This window comes from Pseudopodoces humilis, chromosome 28 (genome assembly GCF_049639895.1).
Source record: "Pseudopodoces humilis isolate 2021_Gansu_Grassland_sample_001 chromosome 28, ASM4963989v1, whole genome shotgun sequence".
NCBI classification, from domain to species: domain Eukaryota; kingdom Metazoa; phylum Chordata; class Aves; order Passeriformes; family Paridae; genus Pseudopodoces; species Pseudopodoces humilis.
This window is the reverse complement of record NC_142227.1, coordinates 3,142,147-3,159,856: the sequence shown is the minus strand read 5'-3', so window position 1 is coordinate 3,159,856 and position 17,710 is coordinate 3,142,147. Positions and strand designations below refer to the sequence as shown.

General features: G+C 47.9%; 1 protein-coding gene and 1 long non-coding RNA gene across 3 annotated transcripts; one reads left to right on the top strand and one right to left on the bottom strand.

The window, feature by feature from the left end:
- Positions 1-200: 200 nt before the first annotated feature.
- Positions 201-16,896, top strand: LOC106628614 (uncharacterized). Of its 2 annotated transcripts, XR_015774639.1 has the most exons (6): positions 201-372; positions 976-1,124; positions 6,904-6,961; positions 8,369-8,520; positions 16,065-16,236; positions 16,806-16,896. It is a non-coding gene; the product is annotated as an uncharacterized LOC106628614 (long non-coding RNA). The 2 variants fall into 2 exon arrangements; XR_001332023.2 differs by lacking the exons at positions 16,065-16,236; positions 16,806-16,896 and adding an exon at positions 8,894-9,256.
- On the bottom strand, positions 1,125-6,353 carry NWD1 (NACHT and WD repeat domain containing 1). Its single transcript, XM_088067733.1, is given in 6 exon segments — positions 1,125-3,979; positions 3,982-4,173; positions 4,302-4,377; positions 4,379-4,587; positions 5,220-5,416; positions 6,350-6,353. Coding segments are annotated over 6 exon segments (1,023 nt in total). The 3' UTR covers positions 1,125-3,634.
- Positions 16,897-17,710: the final 814 nt, after the last annotated feature.

Here is a 17,710-nt window from a genome sequence, read left to right as displayed (position 1 = left end):
GCGGCCGCTACGTCAGCGCGCACGGCCAAGGCCACGCCCCCGAGGCGAGACCCGCCCCCGCTGCGCCTCCACCCTCTGATTGGCCACGCCCCCTATGTGACACGCCTCCGCACCGCCCACCGGTGTGGCCACGCCCATATCAATTAGACCACGCCTTCCATCGTGACAAGCCACGCCCCCCCGGGCCCGCTTCCGGCCTCTCGAGCGCCGTGGCGGGAGCGGCGCCTCAGGGGGCGCCGGGGCCGCAGCGGAGCTGAGGGGGAGCAGCGCCTGCGGAGCTGGAGGAGCCCGAGGGGGCTGAGGGATCCCAGGCAATCTGAAGGAGCTGGGGGCTGAGAACTGGAATTGCCGGTGCTGGAGGAACGGCGTCTGGTGCTGCGGGGCTGAGGGAGCCGGGGCGGTTGGAGGGGTTCAGACGGGGCTGGTGGGGCCCGAGGGGAGCTTGAGGAACGAGGCTGGGTGAGCCCGAGGGGCTGTGGAGGAGCCGGGGTTGGAAGAGCCATGGGAGGTTTGAGGGACACCTTCACTGGTGTGCACTGAGCTCAAGGGTTGCTCTGGGGTAGCTGGATAAATGTGAGCTTTGCTATACCAACTCCCCCAGCCGTCCCTGTCAGCAGGCAGTTTGAACTCTAAAACCCAGTTACAAGAGCAAGGAAGAGAGAGGGGGGGGAAAAAAAAACCATGCGGCTTGTTTTTCCTTAAAGCATTACCGATGATTTGCATAATAGAAACATGCAGGATCCTTTCTTGCTTTGCCTTTAAACTTGCTGCTGGTATTTGAACCCAGGATACTTTTCTCTATATTGTGCTGAAATATTCCAGCTGTTTGCAGTTTCCAGGCAGGATGCTCACACACTGCCCCTGGATTTGATATTCCATCCCCTCTTCTGATACTTGTACAAACTGCTGCCCTGTGATCTGTTTCCCTTCTGACAGCATGAAGGATTAAATTAATACAGACCTTTTCTTTCACAGCTACTGCTTTCAACATTCCAGACTGTGGTGGATTGATTCAGTGCCCCAGCATACAAGTATTTATCATCTTTGGAGAAGCAGGCACTGCAAAGGCCTTTCAGGAGAGATGTGGGCTGAAAATGGATGGTTGGCATTAGATTGTTATGCTGGTAAATACAGGGTGAAGTGGAGATGTTTTTAGAGTTTTCAGTGGTTATTCAGTGCTTAAGAATAGAGATAATAAATAAAAGATTTTTACAGGAGGATGCTGGAAGGGTGGTGGGAGCCAAATACAGCTCCTAGGTTATGAAGCACTCACAGGTGTGCAGGAAAGAGCCTTTTTAGGACAGAGTAAAGCTCTTTATTCCACCTGTGGAAAGGAGTAGCTCAGACATATCCTTGGTGTCTTGTCAGGTGAAAGAAAATTAGCACTGATCCAACCTCCTGCACCACTTTTTTTCTTTTTTCCTCCTGGATTCTCCTGAGTTGGCCTAATTTCTGTTTTCTATCACTATTATTAACTTGAGAAGTCTCATCCTCTTCCCTGGTTTGTGCCATGTGTCTCACTCTGGCGACATGAGCAGAGCCAGCTGCAGACAAAAAAACTCCTGTGAGTTTTGTTTCTGTCAGAGCAGAGTTCCCAGCCCTCAGTCACTGCCAGCACCAACACCTGGGTGGTGAATCCAGCTGTAAGGATCTTCCCAAAGCAGCCTTGGGTGCTGGGAAAAGCTGGTGCCTGTCAGCTTGTCAGGATTTGGGTATCCTTGGGAATGCTGTGAGCTGGATCCTGCCTGGCAGCCTGGGACAGTGATTAACCATTGACAGCGTGCTGGTCCCTCAGAACAGCTCAGCTCAAGTTGCTGCTGACAGAGCTCCAAGAGACCATCAGCTCCACTGCCTGCCAAGCAGGAGATCTGCCTTCTGTGACCTTCCAAAGGGAGCCCTTGGGCCCCAGGGCAGTCCTGAAGGACTGAATCCCTGCTGGCCATGCTGTAGATGACACTGCAGTCTCCAAGGAAATCAGGGCTCTGGGTTCTGATGGTGTGGGTGAGCCTGTGGATCACTGGACGTGGATCTGCAAGAGCTAAATCATCCTATGCTATGACAAACTGCTTTTCCTGCCTTGACTGCCATGTGGTTGAGCGGTTTCTGTGGCTCTGGAGGAAGGATGCCAGTGACATCCTGCCTGGAGTTCAGTGGGATGACAAAGGCTGTCCCAGAGATCAGCCCCATGAAAAGGAGCTGGCTTTGCTCAGATATTCCCAGCATCTCACTCAGGCAGATGTGTTCAGTGTGTCATACCCTTCACCTGTGAAAGAAGGAAATCAGGGAGACTGTTCCTACTCTGTCTGCCCTCAGATGGGGCTCATGGTTGGCTTCTTTACTTGTGAAACTGCTTATTATTCATATTTCAGATTTTTACCTGTCACAAACTGTTCCAGACAAAAGCTTCAGAGGTAAGATTAAATAGCTCTCCAAGCCTGAAACAGATTTCCCAAAATCTCTTGCTTTAAAGCAGCAGGAAGGAGCAGTCTCTGTCAAATGGTAACAGCCTAATGCCAGAAGGCAAAACCTTGCCTCCTTAGTCTATTGACAGCACCTGGAGCTGTTCAGCCATGGGCTTCCTCTGCTCTCAAAGGTGCCTGATTAGATCCTGCCCAGTTAGGGCTGTGCTTGCTTTGGCAAGAGATGGTGATCCAGATGTGTGTGTCCCATCTGGCTCCTTCCCACAGCTGGGTAGCAAGGCAGCTTCTAGGAGTTTTAAAACATTTCAGAAATGAAATTGTGTTTCAGGCCTCAGGCACACACTGACATGAGGCCAGGCCTCTGAATGGATAAAGTGCCCTCCATTCAAGATCAAAAACGAAAGGGGAACAGAAAGGCTTGAAGCAGAAAAAAACAAGGGTCATCTCTTTAGAAGTGTGGCAGTACTAGAAACATGTTCAGGACTGCAAATCCAAGCCCCACACAGGTTGCTGGGGATCAACCCAACCCTTTCCTGAATGAAGGGCATGTTCTGTGAGCTGGGTTTGTAAGAGATGCCCTGGTTGGGAAGTTGCCCAGCCTACCTGGACAGATGCAGCCTGAGAGCCAGGGACAAGGCTGTTGCCAGCAGAGATAACAGCTGTGTGAGCCACCCCTTCATGTCCTCAGTCTGTTTCCCTTTGGATCTGTCAGGTACACTCGCACATACTCTCCAACAATAAAATGTTAGTTTTATGTCTTTATGAATTGTTGGGCCAAGGAAGTCTCCAATCCCCTTCAAAGCCTGTTCTTAGGGTTTAATTCCTCTATTTCCTTCAAAAAAAGCCCAAAGGCAAGCTTAGAAACAGTAAAAAATAATCATGTCAGCTTTAGTCCCTCACACTGCTTGCATCTCATTCCCAGGGAAAAGGTTCCTGGTGCCCAGACATGTTCTGCCTCTTCACAAAGAGAATTTCACCCTAAATTTGTTACCCCTTAAGCTCTAGAGTCAAATAAAGCCAGGCCAATGGGAAATTCCATGTGCTGACCCCTTTGAAAGGACTCCTGGCATTTGAGGGAGAAGTTACTGCCAACACTTCCCTAAGGAATGGGAGCTACTGGAGCTGCAGTGGGAACAGACTCATCTTTGCCACCACCACAGAGCAAATCCTTCTTGAGCAGACTGCCCCCATCAGAAAAGATCTGCACAAAATGTTCATAGACATGAAGCCAGGAAAGCTGAGTGAAGTTGAGAGGGATTAACAGTGAAATTTGGTCTGGCCACTTGCAAAGCTGTAAAGTGCAGCAGGATGGAGTTCTGCTTTTCCATTTGGGAACTGTGGAAGTCTGAGGAGGATGCTCTGTTTGGAATGGAGAAGGAAGGTCTGTTGATTACCAGATCTGTTGTCTGGCTCATCAAACCTTTGGATATTATAAGAAATACAAGAAATACAGTTAAAAAGTTTAACAAATAAATGTGTTCCATGGATAGAGATCCCCCACTGAATCCCGCTGTCATCCTGCCTTGCCTCTGGATCAGAGCACAGGATATTGGTGTTTCTCCCTGCAGCCTGACAGCTGAGTTTGGCATCTCAGCTCGCTGGTGCTGCTCTTCCACAGACTCAGAGTTCTTCCCTCAGTCACAGTCACAAGCAGCAGCCTGGGGCTGAGCAGTGCAGAAAACATCCACATATCTGTCACCTCTCCAGAGGTCTGGAAGATGAGTTCTGCTGTCCCCAGGTGCCGAGCACTGACCTAAGAAAGAGGTGGCAAAGGAGACAGGAATAGCGAGGCCTGAGGTGGCTTTTTTGTTCTCAGCCTTCAAGGTTGTGACTGCAATGTTGTGGTTCTTTGAGCCCCTTTAAGCTAAAGACTGGCTATACCTTTGTATCTGAGGAAGAACAGACAATCCTGTTCCCCTCATCCACATGAAGGCGATGTGAGGACTGTTCTTTGCATATCCTGGATAATAAACCTGGCTCTGCCAGAAATCAAATTCCAGATGTGCAGACTGTGATCCATGGCAGCAGAAACAGCACAGGTTCCTTTATCAGGGACTTCCACACACCTCACCTGAGCTATAAAATAAGAGAGGGGCTCACAAAGGGAGGGATTCTCAGTGCTTTTGGGATTTAGGAGAATGCTTGTGGCTGGGAGATGTCTGTGTGTCTAAAGCTCCAGGACTGCCAAGCTGTCACATCTCAGCCATGAATCAGCTTTCCAGCCTCAAAAAGTGAGAGATGCTCAGCAGAGCATCCAGGAAGGGTGTGCAGCATCTCAAAAACTCCCATATTCCAGACAATCCTGGAGCCATCCTGGGAAGCTGCCACCAGCAGCTGGCAATCAGGACCAAGTGCCATCGCTGTGACACCAGCCATGACACACAGAGAGGAGGGAGAGGCTGCTCTTGCTGCCACAGACAGAAAAGGGACATTTTTGAGCTTGTTTATGTGCTGTGCTTCCCCAGCTGGAACCCCTGGTCCTGTGTGAACCCCGTGGTCTGTGCCAGGAGCAAGATTAGGTTCCTGCAGACATATCTAGGTCAGTGTGTGCTGTTGTTGTCCTGACGACAAAATGACCCACTTTCCCCTCATTTGTGGAAGCAGTTGCCAATGGGGCCGGGGCATGGCCGAGCACAAAGGCACAGGACCTTCCTCCTGCCTTTGTCTCCAAGCTGGGTTCCTACAGAAACAGAGGTTTTCTCCTCCTTGCTCGGTTTATTGTGTTTCTTGCATCTTGTTCATAACAGATGGATAATCAGAAATATTTTTGGGCTGTATCTGCCCCAGGAATGATCCTACCTTTGAGGATAAGGGATCCTGTGGGGATTGTGTGTAGGGCCCCACCTGGAGAAATCCACACAGTGGGATGAGCACAGGGTAGGGACAGACCCTGCACCAGCTCAGGCACTGCTGGCACAGCTGCCCCATGAGCTCCAGGTAGGGAGGCACCAAGGCAAGAAGCCTGGCCAACACTTCTGTATGGATTATCCTCATCCCTGAGAGGGCAGAGACAGAAAAACCTTTTAGAACATGGCTCTGGTGAGCCTGTGGGAGCAGCCATAGCTGTATTTCTGTGATGTACAATGTGAAATGAGTTGAGCTGGCCTGATCCGGTAATATAGGGATGGCTCCAGTGTAAAATCTGGGAAATGTAATGGTGTGGATTTTTCCCTGAGGAAGGAGTGGGTATTCCAAGAAGACAGGAGAAGCACTCTGTGCCCTGTCCTCTGGTTTGCTTTAAAGCTGCAAGGGAATCCAGATGGCTGACAGTGCATGAATCTTTTTACAAATCCCAGAATAGATAAATTAGTCACTGTTTTTAATTCCTCGTAAAAGTGCTTTTACTTGCAAAGGAAAAATCCAGTTCTTTCCCAAGATGAACACTTGTGTCCCACTGTTGTCCCTGAGATGGGTGTTACCCTCAGGGCTGTGTGTACAGGAGGCTGCAGGTTCAGCACGCATGGCAAAACCATCAGCAACACTCTCCATTCCAGAGGCAGTTATTTTATAGCAGATCCAGTTCATGTTCCCTGCAGGGAGAAACACTATTAGAACAGAGAACATCAGCCCTGAGAATGCACTGTTATTCTGAAAAGACTGAGGTAAAAAAATGCTGGTTTGGGGAAGGAAGGGATGGAAGGATGAACAGCCACTTGAAGGGGAACTAGGGAACTGCTTTGCTGGGGATGTGGAGGACTGCCATTGTCACAGTTCCTTCTGTAACCTTTTAAACATTCTGTAGTTTGGGGTTTTTCTAAATTTAGCAGATTTTTAAATATGCTTTCTTCCTGATGTTTAGAGTATCTAGATCATTCTTTCAGCTGCTAAAGGAGTGTGGTGATAATTTTGGGATAACAGTTTGTAGAGTTAGCTTATTTCTCTTTCCAAGCTTCCTTCTCACAGCCCAGCAGAAAGGGTGTGATCCTTACCCATGGCTGTAAGCATGAAGCAAAGTACACCTGTGCTCCCCTTCTCCTTACCCAGCACATCCCTTTTTGGCTCAATTCCTCCAGCATGTAGTAAATGAAGTGGTAATTCACTCAACTTCCTCAGGTTTGGGACAATGTCAGAGAACCAGAGTGGCTGAGGGGTGACCTGGGAGCAATCAGAGCAGTGGGTTTGAAACGTGGTGTGTGGATTGATCTGTTTGTTTTCACAACCTCAGGGCCAGACACCCAGCTCCTGCTACAGAGACAGCACTTCCAGGGCTTCCATTGTTTTCCTGTTAGCAGGAAATGTTTTTCCTGACTAAATTTCTCTTGCTGCAATCTAAGGCAGGCTGCCTTTCTGCAGAGGAATGATAAATTACTTCCTCCCTTGCTGCAGTAGCATTTTACATGTGTGAAGAGTGAATGACAGAGTCTGTAAAACTTCTTTAGATCTCCTTGGTTGTGGATACTAGTTTAAAGAATATATGTATCTTGATCATTGGAAGCACTGAATAGAGTTAGTTACTATTATTTCCATTGTATTTTGATTTCAGACCCTGTCCAGCAGCCTGGAGAACACAAAGCTCTATTCCAGAGTTTAGAGGTGTACAGGTATGGAAATACCTGCTGATAGTCCTTACCTTCCTGTCAGCACTCAAGGTTCTGCTAATGTGTGGCAATGTAAGAGATTTCTTCATTCCCCAGCTCCAGGTCCCCTTGTAGAAACCTGCCACGGGAAAATGCCTGTTGATTTGGTCTTGTTTTGATAGATAATGATCCTGCATCACTTCAACAAATTGTCTGGGAAGAAGATCCATGTCTGACAGCCCATTTCTGCAAGCAAAGTGGAAGTTTTTACAGGAAAATAAATTATTTCTACTCCTCCTGGCTGTTTACACTGACACCCACAGAGGATGGGTGAGGGGTTTTCTGGCTGTCCTGAACAAGGCACCAAACATCCTGCTAGCTCCTGTGCCCACATGGCAGTGCCAGCTGAGAGCTTACACCCTGGATAAGCCATGGAGATAATTTCCTTCTCCAAGTAATCCCAGAACATCTCCTTCAAGGCTGTGGTTTAGATAGGCTGCCAGGCATGAGGGGAATGTTACCCTTGCTAAATATATGTGAGAACACATTCCCAGGCTTAAAGAACTGAGAGCTTTGGCTGTGTTAGACAGATTGCCTATGAACAGCAGGAAATACAGGCTGTGCCACCAGACCCAGCACTCAGCGTGAGGGAGCAAAACAGCCAAGCACATGAGGCACGAGGGCCCTGCTGTGGGACTTCCCTGCACAGACAGTGCACGGTGTCCTGGGCTGTGCCAGCAGTCACCAGCTCTGAGCTGCCAGATGCCCATTTCTGGCCTCCTGGAAGCCCAGCTGGAAGAGCAAGGCTTGTCCCCCAGAGGGAAGCTCTGATGGAAATAAGCCCTTTGAGCTGGGCTTATCTGTTGTCTGTCTGATGCCAAGGGCAGCTCCAGCATCTCCTCACCTTCTTCACAGAACAAGGCTCCTACTTCAAAGTGTGCCCCAGCCTCAGGCACTGCGTGCTGGGGGTTGTTCAGAGTGTCAGTAGAAGTGGAAATGATGATGTGGGGCCATGGAGAGCAATCTGAGGGGGGCCAGTGGAATCTGCCCCACCACCAGGCAGCAAACTCCACAGAGTCCAGAGCAGCACCAGTGTCTGAGTGCCACTCTGGGAGACTGAGGAGGAGTTTACTGAGGATCAGGACTAAATCACTGTGAGCCTGGTTGGTCTGGAGTGGAGGTGGTGGCAAATCAAATGCTGAACAGATTTGCGAACAAATGTCCCTCAGCAGGCTGTGAAGGGCAGAACTGACCCGGGATGTCCCCAGCAATAGTCACAGCACTGTCTTGCCTACAGCAGTTTGCACCTGCTCAGATAATTTGCACATTCCACAGCCTGGTGGCCCATAAAAGATGAGGGTTGTATGGGGTTTATCGTTGTCCTGCCTAATACACTGGAAAATGTTATCCAATAAATTCTGTCTCCCACAGGAAAACCTGTGTTTCCTCAGGACCAGAGCTGTGTGGTGGCCCAGCTCCTGCAGAAGCTGCCCTGGCTCCTCAATGATCTGTCCTCAGCACTGAAGATTCCCTAAAACCTGGTGATCTGTAACATCAGTGAACTGCTCACTAAACTGTTTCAGGTATTTATTATTTCCCTTGTGCTGGGGGTTGCTGAGGTCTTCACTGCAGGACACAGTTTGTACTGTGAGGTGCTGGGGACAGTGGCTTTTAAATCTTGCTTTAAGGTTGCTGAGCAGCTGTTCTGCTTCATTGTCTGAACCAAGCTCTTTTTCCAGCTGGTTATCCTTTGTCTAGTTCACCTCTTGGAATCCTCAGGTGTCTGTAGTGGTTGCTCAGAAGACCTTGCAACAGGTAGACAAGGGCCAGTGTTCATGCACTGCTGCAGTTGTTGGGAATGATATAACTTTCCTAACTATTTCTTAATTAGTTGTTTTAATTAATTGTAAATGGTGCCCACTTTTAGGATTTTTTCTTAGTAAAGTTTCTTCACAGGCTCTACTTGTTACTTTGATCACTAAATCGCCAAAACCTCAAATTGCTAAAACTAGCACTGACCAGCTTCAATAAACAGAGCCAAAGGATGCTGAAGCTTGAATATCTGAGATCTTAAACTTATGGCCCTTCAAGGACTTTGGAGCAACCAGAAGATACAGAGGAAATCAAGGCCTGGAAAGCCCTTCCCATGTGAGCAAGAGATAATAAAAGGACTAAAGAATGTGGACCAAAATTAACATGAGGAGTGAGAAATCAATAGCCAATAGAGGATAGCATACTAATTAACAAAGAGAATTATGTAACTTGGAACCAATGAAGATTGATTTCTTTGTTTGCTAAAAATAAGTGACAAAGTTTTGTATCAGGGACTATATGGAGGCTAGAGCTTTGTCAGCCACACACACAAACCCTGGACAGGAATAAAGTAATTCCTGATTCACTGACACTAAAAAGGCACTGTTAGGGGGGTTTGTTTATCCCAAGGATTTGGGAAACACAGAGACAGCTGGGACGGGGGCTGGATGCTGCCTATTCACCTGGGATGCCAGGGAGGCTCAGAAAACTTGCTGGTAATTACAACATCCTTGTGGTTTCCCTGCTGGATGGGGACAGGGCCCAGCCTGACCCGTGCTCAAGGACAGGTGCATTTCCAGAGGTGAAAGTGAGGCAGTGGAAGCAGAATTGGTTTGGGGGCTCTGGCCAGTGATACTGTGAGATTTGCTCTGGGGTGGAGAAGAACCATGGGCTGAGCCTGGGAATTTTGGTTGGAACTGAAGCCTGGCCTGGGGAAGGGTGAGATCCTGGGAAGGGCCAGCATCCACAGAGCCTGGAGACACAGAATGAGCTCAAAGTGCAAACCCACAGTGCAACCTTTGAGCGGGGCCTAGCAGGGGACAGGGAGCACTGGGAGCTCTGCTGGGAGCTGTGTGAGGAACACACAGCCCCAGTGCCCCCTGTGGGTGTCACCTGCATGTGGGACAGGCTCTGTGGGGCTGGGAGGGCAGGACTCAGCCGTGCAGGGCTCAGCTGCAGCAATGCTGGCTCAGCTCTCCCCTCTGTGCCTCTCTTGCTGACCTCTGGTGCAAGCGACTCAGGAGAAATCAGACAAACTTGCACAAATACTCAATGGGTTATTTATTTACTTGTGCCTTCAGGTATACCCCCTGAGACTTTGTGTGTTTATTCTCTTGGTTCAGCAAAACTTTCTCCCTTTCTAAAGCCAAAACAACCTGAGGAAGCCACCTGGCACTTCTGCAGACGTCTGAGCCTTCACTTGTGCAAGGCTTAAAGCTCTGGGTGTGGATTTCTCTTCAGGGCTGTCACCAAAGTGCTTCAAGGACACTGAGCTGGGCTGGGGAGCTCTCAGGGCTTAGGAGGAGTGAGCAGAGGATTTAAGGCAGAAGCAGGGAGCTGGTGCCAGCCTGCAGAATGACACCCTGCTCTGTCCCTGCTGGTTGCTATGGCATTTTCATTTCTGCTTCTTTGCAAGGGGGATTTGTGTTTTTTCCCTGGTTACTGAGCAAATCTTGATAGTGTGGAGGACTAGTCACTATTAATGTAAAAACAGTGATAGGGGAAAAATTAAGTTTAATTTTTAGATGAGTCTGAACATCAGCAGTAGAAAATCACAGAATGGCTTGGGTTGGAAGGGACCCTAAAGATAATCCCATTCTAACCCCCTCACATGGGCAAGGACGTGCAACTCCAATTGCCAGAACTCTGCAAGAGACACTGAGATATTCAAAATCTCTTGCTAAGGATTTCTCCTGTGAAGATCCTGGGAATTTTGGGCCATGGATGACCCAGTAAACAACTTAGTCTTTCAGGACAAGGAACCTCATGACTGCAGGTTATTTGCTGCAACATTTCACGCCTATATTCTGCCACAGAAGGATCCCCCATGTTCCAATAGCCTCTTATGCTAGAAATTCTGTGCAAATTAGTGTAATTAGGATTAAATTACCCCTGGAGTATATCCAGTGGAATTTATACATGGCACTTTTTCCCAGTTGAATACAGAAATGAAAGGATGATATAAACCCTGATGTCCAGGTGTTTGAAGGTGATGATCCACCTAAATCAAGCCTTGAAATCCAGACAAGTCAATCATACAAATACACTTTATTCAAAAGTTGGAACAGGAAGTTGGTACAGCAGTATTTGACTTCTGAGGAGATGGAAAATCTGTGAGCATTTTGGGAGTATTTTTTGGTCCATCACACACATTTTGATGGCTTTTGGACAGGACAGGAAGGAGAGAAGTGATTTACCTCAAGCATTGGCCCCGTGCCTCTGGATACGCCTTCCCCAGGAGGGCATCTCTCTCCACAGCCAGGTCTGCATGGAAGGATTAAGGCAGAGCCCCTCAAGTCAGGAATGTGAATCACAGAATCATTAAATAGAATCCTGGAATATCCTGAGTGGGAAGGGACCCACAGGGATCATGGAGTCCAACCCTTGGCTCTGCACAGGCACCCCAGCAATCCCACCCTGAGCCTGGCAGGGTCACAGAGAGCAGCCTGGTGCTGGGTGGAAGCAGCACTTGGGACAAATGCCTGAAGTGCCAGGATACGGGGAATGGCTCCCACTGCCAGAGGGCAGGGCTGGATGGGATATTGGGCAGGAATTGTTGGCTGGGAGGGTGGGCAGGCCCTGGCACAGGGTGCCCAGAGCAGCTGTGGCTGCCCCTGGATCCCTGGCAGTGCCCAAGGCCAGGCTGGATGGGGCTTGGAGCAGCCTGGGATGGTGGGAGGTGTCCCTGCCCAGCAGGGGGTGGAACTGGATGAGTTTTAAGGTACCTTCCAACCCAAACCAATTCAGGATTCTGTGATTAAAAAAAAGAACATGAAAACTCTGGATCAAGACATTTTGGATTGCTTGGTTACAGAATACAGCACAGCAGCATTGGTGCAGAAAAACACATTTCTTACACCTTGCTGCAGCAAATCCTCCATCCATTTTAAGCCCCCCCTACTGTTCTGTTTGCCAGCTCAGAAGTGAGAAAGATCCCAAATAAAAGGCAATTCTGCTCCCAGGGAAGCTTTTCATACACAGAGTCTGAAATTCTTACACTGCTTCCCCTGCTGTGCCTCTTACAAGAGATATTCCCACTTTCCAGAAAAATCTCTGTGACACCTTTTAAATGATGTATTCACTGAATTAAATCAAACAGCCAGCTAGAGAAATTTCAGATAAATTAAGAAGACAAAGCAAATAGAAAGACATTAAGCACATACATGCACACAAGCATGAGAGCTCCCTCCCAGCAGCCTCTCCTGTTCTCTGATACACAATATTATGTTCATGGATATTTTTCATACCTGCAAAATTTAAATATATATGGAATATAAATAAATATATATTTTTATAGAACAAATACAAATGTATGTTTTACCGTATGAGGTTAAAATTACTTCAGAACTGGCATATTCTCTCCCCAAAATTAAGTAAAATTACAGAATCATGCGATAAAGTAGTACAAGAGGGAGTGCTAAAATTAGGAAGGGGATCTGCAGCTTTCCTTGGGTCTGGCCTAAGTGAAAAGTGATCACTGATGAAGCCTGTGCCAGTGTCTGAGAGGAAAGAGCTCCCTGGGGTGGGAATTGTCCTGTCTGCACTGCTGTCCCACAGGGAGTGAGGCTTAGCACAAAGCCCTGGAATAATTCATTAGCTCTCACCAAGACTGCAGGAGTTAAAGGAAATTCTTGTGTCACTTTACACTCCAGCCCACAGGAATTCCAAATCTCACAGTGAGAGAGTGGGTTTAATTTATTGTCATTTATTGAAAAGCTGCTCACATGGTACATCCTTCATCCCAAAACTGTTCCCAAAACTGTGTGAGGTCTAACACGCCTTGGACAGGTGTTGTAGGTAAAATCTCCACACTGTCTGTGTCCTTCCATGCTGACTAATCATAGAGTCATTAAGGTCGGAAAAGACCTCCAAGATCATCGAGTTCAACCTTAAATTTCAGCCTCTCTGCAGTTCTCATGGATTCCTTCCAGAAGCTGCAGCTCCAACTGTTCTGCAAACACGGATCTCTCTGCCTGGGCTGGAGGCACCTCCCTGTCCAAACAGCACATTCACCACCCTTCACTCACCAGAGGAGATCCTGCTGTGTTTCCTTCCCTTGTGAGAGAAGGGAGTTTTTTAATTTTGTGGAATTGAGAGCCCCTCTAAGCCTGTGCTTTCTTGTTTAAAAATGGACTCCGAGGGAATGATTTTCAGAAGGGGGAAACTGAGTTTTGTAATTCCCGAAAATCTGAGTCACTGCTACCCACTGCCAGTTACCACTTTAGGAGCTCAGTCTGGCAACTGTGTCCCAGTGGGCAGAGGAAGTGGGAAATATTTGGGCATTGTCCAAGAGGAGAAGTTCTCCACAAACACTTCTTGCTGTTCCAGTGCTGGACGGGAATGCACCGTGTGTTGTCCAGGGTTTTGGGAAAGCCTCGTGCCTGAACAGGCTGGAAGTGCAAAGTGGTGCCTGGGCTGAACGTGGCTTTGCTGCCAGTGCCATTAATTCCTGATTTAATGCAGAATTCTGCCATCTCTGCCCCGTCCTAAGGCTCTTTCCCTCCCAAATGAAGCTGCAAACTGCAGCTTCCCTGCTGAGCAGTTATTTCACCGCAGTGCAAGGAGAGCAGGGAGTGCCTGATGCTTTCAGCAGCTCCAGGACTTTTCAGCTGATTTACCTGAAAAAAGCTGAGCTGATAAAGATCCAGACCAGGCTGGAAGGCTGGAAAGGAAGAGGAATCATATTCCCACAGAGGAGATCCTGGCGTGTGTCTGGATTGTGGTGCTGTCTGGGCTCCCCACGCTCCCTCAGCACAGATTTCTCCTTAAAGGGGAGATAGATGAGTGTTGGAATGAACAGCAGTCTGTGCTGCCTCTCTCCAGAATGCTGCCTGCTCCTGGCTTTAAGGAAAGCCTGAGAAAATTTCAGCTACTTTGATAGGAAATGGTTGACTGGAACTTCACTGCATCCTGGCAGGATCCATCTATATTTGAAGAGGACAGATATCTCTATAGCAACCAGCATTTGTCACTTGGGCAGAATCCCCAGGGGCCCTTCCTAAGGTGCTGGGTGTGCTCCCTCTCAAGTGCTGTACACCTGAGGTCCCTTTGTTCACCACCCCTATTTTAGAAATAATTGTTTCAGTATTTTAGCACCGGCATCATCGATGGTTCAGGCCTTCTCAGCCATTTAAAGCAGGTTTCTTAATACCCAGGCAGTCACAGTGTGCCTGTGCCTTGCCTCTGCCTTCTGGCAAGCTGGGCAAGAGCGAATTTACTAAAAAGTGTTTACACTGTGCACAATTATGGCAATATTTGGAGTGGGGAACCACCCCCAGAAGAGTAGCGCATGGGGAAAGATGGAAAAGAAAAATGTAATCGCTTTAAAAAAGCCCAGCAAGACAGAAATCAAAAGGAGAGAACAAAATCCCCTTCCTGAGGGATACTACAGCTTCCAGCAGAATTCCAGAGACAGGAGCTGGTTGGCTGCTGCTCCTGGTTTTGTCACGAAGGGCAGGACAAGATCCATGTGCACATCCCTGACTTGGGGGATCCGTGGCTGCAGCTGCAGCGCTCACCCCCAGGATCAGTGCCTGAGCTCAGAGGCAGGAAACTGCTGCTGGCAGCAGGCAGAAAAGAGGGGAAAAACCATCTTTGTCCAAATCTTGGAATGCAGAGGGAGAGAAGGTACAAGCCCTCCGCAGAAGCCCTGCCGGCACAGACGTGTCGGTCCTGCTCGCAGAGCATCCCCCGCTGTCGCTCCTCCAGGCTGCTCTGCCTGCCAGCGCTCCCAGCACAGCGCGCTGCCGCTCCACTTTGTTCCGTTCTGTGTTCTGCAGGTTCAGGACAGCTCTTCCCATAAGGAATGCTGAGCTCTTCCCATAAGGAATGCTGAGCTCTTCCCATAAGGAATGCTGAGCTCTTCCCATAAGGAATGCTGAGCTCTTCCCATAAGGAACGCTGCTTTCCCCATGCCCCGTGCAAACAGGGATGGTGCTCTGCCAGCCCAGCAGATTCCCTCGCTCAGGGCCACTTTCTGCTTCTCACAGCAGCCCATAATCTATAATTTCTGTGGATTTTTGCCTTTTCCAGGAAGCTGAACTGAGCATGTCAGAGAGAACCAGTATCAGCCAGAGCAGCTGCTGTGCTTTTTCTGGTTCTCTCATGAAATGAGATTTAAGAGTCTGGTGTCTATCCCTGACTGTATCCCTCTGCCATACAGAGGAATAATTAATGAAAAATTAGTAATCTGCATTTATAGGCTCCTTTTTCAGACAATACTTGATTAATCTCCACAGTCATCTACCCAAATAAAAGGAGATTAATCGACATCCTAATCTGTCATAAATCAAACAGGCAGGGAGCCTTACCTCGAGAGACAGACAGCACAGAGCCCACATTAGGGTTTAGCCTACATTATTCTAAATCTAATCTAAGCAACACCAGGACTCTGAAGGCATGGATTTTTTAGGCTGCATTTCAAGGCACCGCAATCTGGGATGTGTTCCCTGTTTCTCCCACTGCATCTCCTGCCATTGTCACTGATCGCACCGGCTCTTGTCACACACAAAGAAAATCAGCTTCCCTCGCAGCTTCAGGCAGCTGGGGGCACTGGGAGCAGAGGTGCCCCAGCCTGCAGAGCTTTTTTTGGGATGCCAAGACCTGACAGCTCCATTGAGGAGCACCAGGGGCTGGGATATTTGGGAAGCAGCAGTTCGCTTTCTGCAGGAATGCAGAGTCTGTGTTACGGGTTTGGGGGAGTTCGCTGTGATTTGCAAATCAAAACCAAACAAAGTCAGCCAACGAAATCTTTTCCGGGGATATTCTGGATTTCCTCAGGCTATAAAAATGTTGAAGCCTCTAAACATCTCAGACCTGTTTTCCTGCATTCCAGGGCTATAGCTTACCTGTACCCTAAGGCTAAGATGGAATCGCTGTCTCACACCGATTCTTCCTGACATTCACAAGCTCTTTAAAAAAATTCCCTCCCCAAATTCGCTTTTGGCAAGTAAAGGAAGCAGATAAGGAAATATAAATGGCACTTTTTCTAAGGATAATGTGTGAAAGACGCAAATGCACAAGTGTGAAAGAGAGACCAGACTCCAAGGTACTCATGACTGTTGATCTTAGCACTATCAACATCTTTTTGTCACAGATGTCATCACAGAGGTGAAGTGAGTAGCAACTGTGACTCAGGATGGCAGCGTGGGCTCTGGCATGACAGAGAACCGATTTCTCACTCTCTGCCTGTTCCCTGAACCATCAGCCCCCAACAGCTTGTTCACAGACTGCTGCCTTCGGAGCAGGATTAAATTCTTAGCTGGGAGGTAATTTTGTGGGTGTTTACCAAATCATGTTGATGTCTGATGAAATTCAAACCCCTTTAACTGGCATTTCCTTGTGGTGGATGGGCAGGCAGGATGAACCAGATGCCTTGGGGCCAATACTAAGAGCATCCTAAAGAGGAAAATATCAACCCACTGTGCAGAGTATTTGGCATCAACAGCATCATTTCTCCCTTTTGAGTGGTTTGCCTTGTCTGTGTCTCATCTTCCTGGATGGAAACAGCTCACACTAACTCCAAACTACCTTTGAGAGCTTTCTGGAAAGTCTTGTATAGATGTATATTCTTATTTCTCGTTATTTGGGCAAAGAATTAAAATGTCTTGAGAGAAAAATCTTGGCTGCAGCAAAAATCCTGGGTATCTAAGGCCATAGGAAATGCTGTTTTATCTCAGCCTTACTTTACTTATCATCCTCATGGGAGCCAGTTGCATCCTCTAAAGAATAGCACAAGAACCATAAAACAGAGACTCATAGCTAAGGACCAGATAAATCTGCGCTACTCTGAAACACTTAAAGCTCTAATTTTTAATGCTTTTGTGTGCCCTTAAAGCACCATGAACAGGCTGCAGGAAGGAGCAGGCATTTGGCAGCTGATCACCTGGCAAGTGTTAAAAGGCTGTACAGCTCAGGAGACAGCCAAGGTAACATCCATCTTTATCCTCTAGGTCTTTCTGCTTTGCTGGATTATATAATTTGTTTATTCTTTGGACAAAGTGTGCAACAATGTAAATATTGGCATCAATAACAAAAGGAAAAGTGGAAACCAGGAGCACTGGTTGCTCTGGCTTGGTGCTCTTGCACTGGCTTTGCCCTTCTTACACAAACTAAAATTCTTTCCTTTGCTTTCCTCATTTTGTTAATTTGCTGTGAAGAATTATTAATGCTCTGTGTAAAATTATCCTCTGGGTTTGTTTGTTGTTCTTTTTTTTTAATTACAAATACGTAAGGCCTGTGGAGTTTCCCTGTCTGTGGAGCTGATCTGCCACGATGGAAAAGCTGCAGGCACCGGGTTTGGCTCTGCAACAGGAAAGAGAAACCTGTCAATCCACATGAAATGCTGAAACAGCAACTGAAACATTTGCTTTTCCCAGCAGGCACCCAGGGCCCCTTTGAGGATTAAACCTACTGCTAAATTTAGCCTGGTCTCACTGGAGTCAGTATCAGAAGTTATCAGATCAGGACATCTCTGGAGGGAATGACGTCTGTCCCATGGAAGTCTGAGCCCTGGCAGGCTCCTGTCCTGCCCTGGGCTGCAGCAGATTTGGGAATATTTTGTGGAGCCAGACTCCAGAGACATTGTAGGATTCTTCAGACGTGAAAAATCTGCTGTCATCAGACTGTTCACTTACAGGTCCTGAGCAAAATAACCCTGAACTGGATGTCACAGGGCAGGAGAATGGTTAAACCAGCTGAAACATTGTGATCCATTATTTTCTGAGTTGTTTTTTTAAGTGA